At 40.0% G+C, this 12,263-nt stretch overlaps 1 protein-coding gene across 1 annotated transcript; it reads right to left on the bottom strand.

Moving 5' to 3' along the window:
* Positions 1-353: 353 nt before the first annotated feature.
* On the bottom strand, positions 354-11,036 carry LOC104069967 (asparagine synthetase [glutamine-hydrolyzing]). Its single transcript, XM_009581372.1, has 8 exons — positions 10,751-11,036; positions 8,199-8,436; positions 6,510-6,695; positions 6,094-6,195; positions 3,237-3,364; positions 2,331-2,457; positions 841-947; positions 354-494 (listed from the first exon to the last, which is right to left on the bottom strand). Exons 1-8 carry the CDS (start codon positions 10,997-10,999, stop codon positions 390-392), a joined length of 1,242 nt encoding a protein of 413 aa, XP_009579667.1. The 5' UTR covers positions 11,000-11,036; the 3' UTR covers positions 354-389.
* Positions 11,037-12,263: the final 1,227 nt, after the last annotated feature.

Below are 12,263 nucleotides of genomic sequence, written 5' to 3'. Positions count from 1 at the left end.
ACTGCCGGCTCATGTTCAGCTGGCTGTCAACCAGCACCCCCAGGTCCTTTTCCTCTGGGCAGCTTTCCAACCACTCTTCCCCAAGCCTGTAGCGCTGCATGGGGTTGTTGTGGCCAAAGTGCAGGACCCGGCACTTGGCCTTGTTGAACCTCATACAATTGGCCTCAGCCCATCGATCCAGCCTGTCCAGGTCCCTCTGCAGAGCCTTCCTACCCTCGAGCAGATCGACACTCCCGCCCAACTTGGTGTCGTCTGCAAACTTACTGAGGGAGCACTCAATCCCCTCATCCAGATTGTTGATAAAGATATTGAACAGGACTGGCCCCAATACAGAACACCACCTGAACACCTTTTAAATCACAAAAGTCCTGAGCATCCAAGAGACTGTTTTACCCGTGTGCTGCAGTAGTTCTGTCTGCACGAAGTACATCAAACAGGTAGAGCTCCTTCAGAAGCCTCTCGCTCTCTTCTGCAGCTTCTTCGGGAGACGGCGCCTGTAACCAGACATATGCATGTAGCACACAGACATAATAACAGCTGCACTGAGGGAACCATTACTTGCTGTCTGGTGTTTGGGTTGTAATTATCACTGAGTGATCTCAGAACTAGCAAAGACCACAAAAGAGAAATAACAGTCTCAGGAATTTTGAAGTTTAAAAAAGTTATTTTTCAAGTGATTAAATTGAATTCATTGGATTTTATGCCACCTCAGGAGAAATTCTCTGCAAACATATAGGTGTGACAACTTTCAAACTTCACACCTTGAAATCTCAGTAGAGATTTTCTGTTGAAGGGGAGAACAAGCAGCTCAAGGGCTTTCTGTATAGTGAACATATTTACCTTATGGAAATATATATATCCTTGTGTCAGCTCATCTGATCCTTCTCCTGAAAAAATGACCACACTGTCTGTTTTCTTCCGTATATATTTGGAGACAAGATACATACCTTAAAAAAAAGAAGTATAGAGTTATTAAAATACAGCTACGTGTTTGATGCCATATACAGCTAGTACAGTTTTAAATTTAGCATTGTAGATGTTTCTCTCCTGCACTACTTTCTTCTGTAGCAAACAAGTGCAATATACTAAAATAACATCTCATTGTTATTCAAAGCCATCAACAGCCACACAAACTAAGTGCTGCAAATACCTCTAAACTGTGTACTTATACTTAGCCCTCAAAATATCAGAAAGATGTGTGTGTCTGTGATCCTGGGAATACTGGAGAATTCCCGTGGGAACACATATAGGAGTTGCTCTGAGTCAGTTTGAAATTAAGCACATGATGAATTCCAGCATAGTCCTGAACAAACCTTCTAGCTTTGGAGAACAAAACTACCAGCAAAAGTTGCTGCTTAACTCTCTGTGGGTTGAATTGGATGAAGCCCTTTTTTAAATTTTTTTTTTTAAATAATTATTTATTAATCAGAATTATGCCTTCCCCTTATTACATCTTTCCAAACAATATGCTTTTATAATGAAAGTATTAAAGATCTAATGAAAAGGATCTAGGTCATTATTTCTCATACTAAGCCGCAATCACAAAGAAAGATGACAGATGAAAAATTGGCTTTATTTTTCAAAGAAACACTTTCAATATTTCACATTGCAAAATCCTATCTTCATGTACCAAATTCCACTCAGGCATCTGGGTTTTCAAAACTGTGTTGCCTATTTGGCTTACCAATCTTTTTTACAAAGTTTTAGGCTGACACAAGATTAACTGGGTAAAATGTCGTAGCTGGCATTACACAGAAGGTCACATTGGATGAGGGTTTTTCATTCTTATCAGGTTGGCAAGACTTTGTGAGAAGCTACTGGTGACTCCCTTCATTTCTCAGAATCAAACACACATTATAAGAAGTCTACCTGGCTTAAGTGCACATGTGTTACTAGAGGGTGACAAAGAATACTTCACTTCAGTATTAAAATTATGCAAGGAATAGGTAATCATAATTGTTTTGCTATCATAACATTCAGTACCTCAGATAACCTGTAAATTTTCCCCCTCCCTCCAAGATTTATACTTATCAGAGCAGAAAACCTAGACCTGTAAATCTAACATTTCTTCTTCATATAACTTTTGTTTTTCATCCCAAAGCTTCAGGAACAGCTCTTAACAATTGTTTTGTACAGTCGGTAACTTTGAAACTAATAACTGGTTTTGCCTCAGTGTGGTATCACAGGTAAGACTAGGGAGCAGAACTTGGGAGTCCCAGTTCCCAGGTTCTGTGACAGCTGAAGGATCCTGCAGATGACTACATGATTTTGCATAAAATTTTATTTGGGCTATATAAAGCAAAGATTGCTATTAAAAAAAAAAATCTTACCAATTGAAGCTCTTACTGTTGTTATATCATAGGTTTCCAAGGAGAAGATAACCTCCTCTATTGCCTGAATTCCCTCTTCAGAATTAAATATTACTTCATGATGTTCACTGCCTATATGTGCTGCCACCTGTTTGTAAAAGGTCACAATAATGTATTGCTTTTCAATTAAAACATTTTTTAAACATACATTGTTTAAAACACACACGCTGAGTGAAAACACCAGCTCCCTTCTGCCACAATGAGAATTATATGACATTAGGCCAAGAAAAGACGATACCGTAGCAGCCCTCTGACTTGCAATGGTACATTCACCAGAGGAAACATAGTCTCCCTAATTACAGTGTTCAATCATGATTACAACAGACCATCCAGCTGCTTGCCCAAAGCATAACAGAATCTGTAGAGGCTCTAAATACTCCGGATATTTGCAGTGAAGAGAAAAAGCAGGTCAAAAGCCATGACAGCCTGGATACCTAAAGGGTACCCCAGATGCCAAACAGTTTGTACAAGGCTTTTAATTCAGTAAACTGACAATTAACTTACAGTACTTAACATATATACAAACGCCATAGTATAGGAACCATAGCATGGAGATTTACCCTAAAACCCAAAGCCAGAATTAAGACAACTCTGAAGTACTGTCCTTTTGGTAACAATGCAATGGGAGTCTGTCACGAAAGTCTTCCAAATGCAAGAGAAAACAGGTAAGGCTCAATTATCTCTTTCGTAAGATTTAACTAAGCAGCAAATGTTGTACTAAATGATCTACTGCAAACTGGTCTACATCATACCAATACATGAATATTCAGTATTACTATTAATACCATAAAACGAAGTTAGCACCATTAATATACACTGCTTAGCATTCAGCAGCTCAGAACAAACTGAAAGCAACGCTTACTATACCTTTCTGGCAGCCACTAAGTCGGGACTGTTTTCCATTCCAATTGCAAAGGTTTGCAATGGATAATTGATGTTGAGTTCTTTCATCAGTTTCAGAAGAACAGCTGCAACCAAGCTGGAATCTAAGCCCCCTGCCAACAAAACAAATTATTTGGTTAGGTGTTTGACTGTTTTTTTATTTCCCCTTAAAGACACTGAATCTAGACAGTGGAATCTCATGAGTGGGCTTCATTTTTAAGCCATATGAATCCAAGGTACTTCTTGTACAAGTGCACATTTACCTCTGCTTAACAAGATAATCAAGCAACTTTAGTGGAACATCTTGTAACAGTTGTTAGTACTTTAGATGTCAGAAGCATCAGTGGAAATCCTTCTTCAAGATACACAGAAAGTGTTCTGAAAACATTGTACCACTATAGAACATGCCACTTCTCAACTCTGCTATAATGGGATTTATTCTCCATTTCAAAACTGCTCTCTATCCTCTTCTTACCTACATATTTGATACTCTACTGACAGAACTATGTAAATTTTTTTTGGTTTGCTGTTTGAATAAAAAAAGAATTAAGCAAAAGAACAGAACGTTTAGTGTAAGGATTCTACTCTTCCCCAATCATTTTTCAAAAACATTTCACATATTTTGAGTGGAATTAATTTTTTAAACATCACTTCAAAGTTCATTTTGACATTCTTTTTTTTTCCTCCTCTTCTTTCTCAGAGGAGGACAGTGGAAGGACTTGAACAGTTTGAAAAACAACCAAACAATAAAGCCAAGAGATGCACAAGGTGCCCAGATATACTCTAAGGCTCCATCTTATTCTCAGGAACTAATTCTACTAATCCTTGACTAGTTTTACTTGCTGCTCCCCTTTGAAGTACTGAGAAAAACACAGTACCCTTTCTCCCACACCTGCCTGCAGTTCTGACAAGCACGAGGCAAAATCCTCTTCTCTTTGTTTCCTACAGTCTGCATGTGGTTTTTCAGCTGAGTGCATTAGCATTCATTCCTATCCCGATCCCCTTTGTGGGCATGCTACCTTGTAAAAGAAATCTCCTTCTGTAGAAATTACACACAGAGTCTGAGAAAAGGAGAGCATAGAAATCAAACTGAGTGCTTAGGATGTGGAAATCAGGGAAATCAAAACCTGAGTTTCCACTGTGAAGTTGCAGAACTCCCTCTGTAATTGGAAACAAAAGTACTTCTCCAACCGTGATGCTCCAAGCATACTCAAATTGTGAAGCACTCTGGTATTATACCAGCATGGGCACTTTGTTTTGCTACTAATACATTCTGCACATGCATCTGAGGAGCTGCTGACTGCCTTCTAATTTGATATCTGAAATTTGGGTTTTGAACAGGCTTTTTACTGAGACTGGGATCTTCCAACTCTGCGTATCTCCCTGTTTCATTTATCTCCTTCCTACTTTTTATGATGCCACAGTAACGAAATGGTCCAACAGTATCTCCTAGTCAGTTCTCTCTCTTTCAAATGCACATTTAATAGGGTTCATGATAAATGAGTGTAATTACTGATGTTCAAAACCAACCATATCCAGCCTCCTGGCCTGCATCAAAAGAAGCGTGGCCAGCAGGTCGAGGGAGGTGATTCTGCCCCTCTACTCTGCTCTGGTGACACCCCACCTGGAGTACTGCATCCAGCTCTGGAGCCCTCAGCACAAGAAAGACATGAGTCTGTTGGAGCTGGTCCAGAGGAGGGCCACAAAAATGATGAGGGGGATGGAATGCCTCTCCTGTGAAGAAAGGCTGAGAGAGTTGGGGTTGTTCAGCCTGGAGAAGAGAAGGCTTCGGGGAGACCTTTTTGCAGCCTTTCAGTACTTAAAGGGGGCTTATAAGAAAGACGGGGACAGACTTTTTAGTAAGGCCTGTTGCAATAAGACAAGGGGGAATGGTTTTAAACTAAAAGAGGGTAGATTTAGACTAGATATAAGGAAGAAATTCTTTATGATGAGGGTGGTGAAACACTGGAACAGGTTGCCCAGAGGGGTGGTAGATGCCCCATCCCTGGAAACATTCAAGGTCAGGTTGGATGGGGCTCTGAGCAACCTGGTCTAGTTGAAGATGTCCCTGCCCATGGCAGGGGGGGGTTGGACTAGATGACCTTTAAAGGTCCCTTCCAACCCAAACTATTCTATGATTCTATGGCATCAGAACTCTAACCACAAGTACAAAGTGCTACAAAAACACAGTAAATAAGATGTCAGCCCCATGGCTACAAAGCCTTCCTTCTGTAAAGCACTTCTGTAACACTGATCTGGTAACAGCCAATTCAGTGAGCAACTTCCTGTACCACAAGCTATTACCTCATCTGAAAAAAGAGTGTGGCAAATAATTTTGGTCCAGATGCTCCCCTGTAATTTGGTGAATCAAGGACAGTCTAGGATGGAGGCTAAAGCAAAGAAGGTGACAAGTAAGAATGTCAGTTCCTCCTGCTAGCTGAATATGCTAAGGTCTTTTTCTATGTTCACTCAGTGCACAGCGAATGTAATAATTACATTTTCTTTTTAGACACCAGCCTAAGCATAAATCTTATATGTTTAAGAATACATTGGGTGATTTTTCAATAAGAGTATTGTATTTCTTTCTTAGTAAAAAATGGTCAGCATCTCAACAAGCCAACATTTCATCCCAGAGTAAACTTAAAAAGCATAAGACTTTCAAGATACTTGTAAACTGGAAAACTTTATCACAAACTAAGACGTTCTCTGTAACCAAAAAGCAAATAAAGATTCAGATCACTTCAGGTGCATCTCAGCAGAACAGCCAGCATACTTTGCTCTAACTGGTAGATTATGGATGAAAGAGAGAGAAGACACAAGAATTGTGATTCTTTTTACTTACCTGACAAAAGACAACCAATCCTTCTGTGAGCCATCAAACGTTTTCTAACAGCATTTTCAAACAGAATACGGATGTTGCTTTTCACTGTTTCAAGATCAAAGCCTGTCCAGAAAAGGAGAGGGGGAAAAAAAAAAACACCCCAAGAAGTGTTACTTAGACTTTGCTGGATTATGCAGGAAATTAGGAAAACAAAGATATTTGTCTGAATTTCCTTTGATAACGAGGGCATGCAAGTTCAAATATCTTTGTACATGACTGCCTACAAAAACAATTCTCAAGTTCCTACATTATAAAGGTTCTTCCAGTTTTTTTTTAAATGGCACTTTTTAAAACCAATCAATACAAATTTTATATTCAAAGATTGTAATTTTTCCACTTTTTAATCAGAATAAGTAGCAAATGCTTTGCTGTACTACCTGAAGGCAGAGTTTCCACTGTATCACACGCAGCATGGAGTGGTTCATCTTTATAGCTATGAAATTTTACTAATTCCACTGACGCAACCTTGCCAGAGGGCTTTAAATCCAACACTTCATAATGACCCGGGAGAAATGGTTCCACTTTAGGACATAAGGATGTTGAATGCTTTAAGTTGATAAGTCCTACAGATAAAATGGGAAAAAAAAGTCAAGAGTTCTTATCCTAGGATGGTTAAGTTATACCTCACTCAACAGCCTCTGTACTAAAACTATATACAAATACCAGATCCTAAATTTCGTGTCAAAGATCATCAAAATATCATTTTGAGTCTGAGTCTGCCCTGGCTGGAGCATGATTCTGCTTCTGGCAGGTTGCACACTTAGATCTGAGCCACCTCAAGCTGAGGCAGATAGCAGAGAAAGGAAGCCAGCAAATTTTACTAATTGGTAAGTAGCAATTTATTCCTGCAAGCATTAAGAAGAGCACTTTTCTAAGTGACTACATGATGTAGTCAGGTCAAGGTGTAATATGCTTATGAGAATTCAAATGATAGTTAGTAACTGATTTTGTGTTTAAAATTAAGTGTAGTCAAGCTAACAACAGGTTTGTAATAAAACTACATCACTGAAGTGATTGCTTAATTGACACTGATTTAGTGATTTCGTAACTCGTCAGTTCCAGACTGATCTACACCCCTGCTAATGAACGCCAAAAATCAGACTTGTGGCCAAACCTCATTTCCATTCCTCTTGTGAAAGAGGATGTTTTGCATCTGCTGGTCACCTGGATGCCTCTTAAGGAACTCCACAAAAGAGATACTGAATTGCTGTTAGAGAGGGACCAGTAATTCACTGTGATGGTTATAGGACACAGTCCTTAAAATATACACTTCCTTTCTTCCTTCCCAAGAAGCAGAGATGGTACAGCTCTTAGTACTAGTACTTAGTACTACTATTAGAGGAGCCAACCTACATTGGAGTCCGATAATAAAATTGATATACAGTAAACGGGAGAGACACAAGTAATCGTGACAGTCAATTTTAGCCAAAGTGCATTTTAGGCAATAAACTCCCTTTTGGCACTGTTTGGATTTGTTTATGCAAGTGTCAAGACTAGAGAGAATTACTTCAAAAAAAAAAAAAAAAAAAAAAGACTAGTGGCTGTGTTATCTCAAAGGAAAAAAATCATCATCAAATAAAATAAGTGTCACTAGAAAATCACCCAATGCTGCAGGAAATTTCAGTAGGCTTTTGAAATTCTTGGCTTTTACAGATTTAGCAGTTCTTGTGCCCTTATCTCCCAGTTCACCATAGAACACCAGGAACAAATTCTAATATAATTTCTCGTAGCATAAATCTAGCCTAACTCTATAGACTGCATTTAACTTTGGGGTAACATAAAACATCTTGGGCTCAATACTGCCATGATGCCAGAACACAAAGAATTATAAAATTAAATAAGCAAGTTATTTTAGAGATATTAAGGACAGTTAAACACCTTAGAGGTTTACTGTCTGTGGGTTTTGTTTTAATGATGTGTAGTTCTTATACTACTAAATATAGTTCATTTATTACTGAACTTACTGTTCACTTTCTCTTCACACTTAGAAGAAAAGCCTGACAAGGAAATTTGGCTCCGACCACAATACCTAAGGTTATTTAGGCACTAAACACAACTGATTTTACCTTTTGCCTCAGAACAGACACCCAAAAATCCATCATCAGTCAGCACCTTAAACAGTGGTCTGACTCCATAGGTATCTCTCGCCAGAAACACTTTTCTGTTTGCAGTGTCCAGAAGGATGAAAGCAAATACACCATCTAGCATGGATGCTGTTTGTTCTATTCCTCCTCTGTTGTAAAGGTGAAGGATAACTTCACCATCCACTAACGTTTGATATTCAAATCCAAACTGCTTCTGCAACTAAGAAAAAATATAAAGAAAAACATGAATAAGCATTTGCAAACATCGCTTATTAACTGAAAAAACAACACCATTCATGTAATTCTTTAATAAGAAAACTAAGGGGTTTTTGTAAAATCACAGTCCAAAAGTTATAAAAACATTTCCGCCAAACAAGGAAATTATACTTTTGTGTTCAAAATATTACCCGGGATCATCTCTCAGACAATGTAGATTGATTCTGCAGTCTTAAGCAATTCACATTATGGCAAGTTTTCAGGGACACATTTCTATTTGAGGATGTCAAACAGCAACCCCATGCCCCTGGTCTTCAGAAGCACTAGCCTCCCCATCTCCCAGAGACAAATGGCAGAAGCTGGCAGCCACTGCTTCTAAAAATCCAACTCAAAATAGGACCAGAAACAACATCACCGTTTTTTGTAGTCTCAAATCAATCGGTGCCACTTTCTTATCAGATAATAATGACATTTACATAAGGCCCTCCACCCCAAAACATATAGACACTGGTAACATCTCTGCAGAGTAAAGTACTTCAGAAATAAACTTTGGTTTACTTATGCAGTCACTGCAATTCCTCAGTGGTTTTTTTATGCACAGAGAATTTCTTTCTCCCTAATCTTCCTCCATTCCTAAAACTAACCTTTTCGCTCTGCCTGTGCAGATGGAATGGGGGTGGAAGAAATTAGCTGTCAGACTTAAGTCAGACCAAATATTTTCATGTTCTTGTGATGCTACTCCTAAAGTCCTTTCAACATCTACCAGACAGAGGGAAAGACGGGGTTTCAATAAAACACTAAAAAGCCAAGAAATCCCACAAAACCAATGCTTTAGTATTTTAACTTAAATTCTTTGGTTTTAATTGTTATTTATGGGGCAAAGTCTTGGATCAAATTGAGTCAATATTAAAATAACTAAGTCATTGCCCTAAACAAAATGCCTGTTTAACCAACGATCCTTTCCTAGGTAGGTTTCAGCCACAAGCCTGAAAGAAAAATCTCTTTATAAAGAGAGAGCGTACATAATCTAGTGAGAACAACTGGGAATGCAAGCTTTGCATAATTAAATTCCCCTTAGGATTGTGTGCGTAGCATGATTAAGAGTAATTCTTACTGCTTTCAACAGCAGAAAAACCACAATGCAAAACACAGCAAGTATTACAGACTGTTGGTACAATACATTTCACATGGACTGCAGGGCAAAGTGTATCTCACATTTCAAACAGCCAGATACTTAAAAGATCGGGAAAAAAAAAATCTCCTGCCTATTCAGTCAAATTCCCAATGACGTTACTGATGTCACTTGACATCACTGACAGCAGCCTGACTCTGACTTCAAAAATGTGATGTTAGAAGTACTAAGACATCTCAGATTATTCATACGTTTCTGATACTACCACGCTCAGTTTATGATTCATTTTAAGCAATCAGTTTCAGCACGATTCAGAAACAGTCACAATTGTAAGCTGCTTTATATGCCAAATTTGGATGATCTGAATCACTTCCCTTGGCAAGTAACACAGGCTGCATGGACATCTCAGCACAAGGACTGAGGCACACAGACGATGTTCAGCAGCAGTATCACACCCATCAGGGACATTGAGACACTTTAGGAAGTAAGTACAGAGTTGCTGCTTGTTTTGTGCCCGGGAGACTTGCGTAGGTGGCTCTCAAAAACCCCACAAAGCATCTGCCTTAAGCTGCAGACACCTAAGGACTTTGGTGGCATACTGGAAACATCTCCCTAGCGCTTGTTGCTTTTACCTAAATACATAAGCAGGCATGCTATACACTAATACATTACAAGGGACATATCCCATCTAGATTAATATGCAGAAATAAAAATGCAATACCAGACAGCTTGGAGAATGACCCAAAATAACTGAAGAGCAACACAGTCTAAAAGCATTTGCATTACAAAGAGAGAAGGGGAGAAAGAGGCTTGGAATCCCCCTCCCCAAGAGATAACGAAGAATGCATCTTTATTTTAAACTGATCAAATCTGAAGATACAAATACTTATTGCCCTTCTTGTCTATTAAAAAGTGATTTTTCAGTATTAAAGACTAAGTATGTTACTATCTAAGGCACCACAGATTCACAGCTCATTGAGATAACTTACTTCCTTTTAAATACTAGTCATTTGATAACTTTTAAAAATGTTTCTGACATTCTAGTTCACCATGTTTTAAACATTTTCCAAATATCCACTAGTTTTGTCCATTTTTTAAAACTTTTCCAAAAAACCCCAATTTTTAAAAAATTTAAAAAAAAAAAAAAAAAAAAAAAAAAAAGCCATATGATCCATACAACACTTACCTGTTTAAAATTGTAGATTTCTCCATTGTAACACAGCCACAGATATGGGAATTTCTTCACCCGGATAGGCTGCATGCCATATAACTGATCAACAACTGCAAGGCGGTGGAAACCAAAACAACAGTTGGTGAATCCATTGACGTTCTCAAAACGAAAAGCATCAGGACCTCTGTGTGCTATCTTCATGGCACTTAGACACTGGACAGAAAGGCATTCATCACTCCCAAACAGGGCCCAGATACCACACATGGTGAGGCTGTTGATCTACCTGAAAGTGAAGAACCTGTTGAGTAAAGACATGAACATTATAAGCAAGAGCTGACACCTAGAAAACACAGATAACAAATGCAGAGTATTAATCGCTTAACTATCAAGAGGACTGATAAAGAGAACAGCAGACTTTACTAACACCAGGTAAAACCCGGTGTGCTGGTTTTGGCTGGGATAGAGTTAATTTTCTTCATAGTAGCTGGTATGGGGCTATGTTTTTTGTTTGTGCTGAAAAGATAATATAGGGATGTTTTAGTTACTGCTGAGCAGGGCTTACACAGAGTCAAGGCCTTTTCTGCTTCTCACCCCACCCCACCAGCGAGCAGGCTGGGGGTGCACATGGAGTTGGGGGGGCTCACCGCTGGGACAGCTGACCCCAACTGACCAAAGGGATATCCCATACCATATGACGTCATGCTCAGCATATAAAGCTGGGGGAAGAAGAAGAAAGGAGGAGGACATTCGGAGTGATGGTGGTTTGTCTTCCCAAGTAACCATTACACATGACGGAGCCCTGCTTTCTTGGAGAAGGCTGAACACCTGCCTGCCGACGGGAAGTAGTGAATGAATTCCTTGGTTTGCGTGTGTCGCTTTTGCTTTCCCTATTAAACTGTCTTTATCTCACCCTACGAGTTTTCTCACTTTTACTCTTCTGATTCTCTCCCTCATCTCACAGTGGGGGAGTGAGTGAGCAGCTGTGTGGGGTTTAGTTGCCAGCTGGGGTTAAACCATGACCCAGTTCACCCAGAATATTATAGCAACCTTTCGCCAGCAAGAAATTAGGCTTAAGTTTACCTTTAGGTACAGCAAGGTTGTCTATGATTTTTTTATAGAGCACAAATAGAACAAATTGTTGCCCTAACTAATGGCAGAGGTGGGCTGAGGCTGGGGACCTACAGGTCAAGTGATGGCACCAGGGACCTCAGCCTCAGCCCCACGCTGCCAGTAGGGTTAGGGTTAGGGTTAGGCTTCAGAGAACCACAAAGCCTACAGCTCCAGGGACACTGGGGCTGCAAAAGGCATGCCAAGGGGAGCACGGCACTGCACCAACATTGATCCCGCCACGCCTTTCTCACGCGGATGGCGCTGGGGAGCTCAGCCTCAGCACATGGAGCCGGGCTTTCCCTCCACCTGGGGCGGCTTCCGGGTGCCCCACGGCCTCCGGGGCTCTTCTAACAAGCGGCCGCAGGGACCCGGGGCAGGTTCCCTCCGCGCACGGCCGCCCGCTACACGCCCGGGGCCC

The sequence above is a fragment of the Fulmarus glacialis genome, unplaced genomic scaffold (assembly GCF_000690835.1).
Source record: "Fulmarus glacialis isolate BGI_N327 unplaced genomic scaffold, ASM69083v1 scaffold31917, whole genome shotgun sequence".
Lineage (NCBI taxonomy): Eukaryota > Metazoa > Chordata > Aves > Procellariiformes > Procellariidae > Fulmarus > Fulmarus glacialis.
The sequence above is the reverse complement of the archived record's forward strand: the minus strand, read 5'-3'. Positions and strand labels throughout refer to the sequence as shown.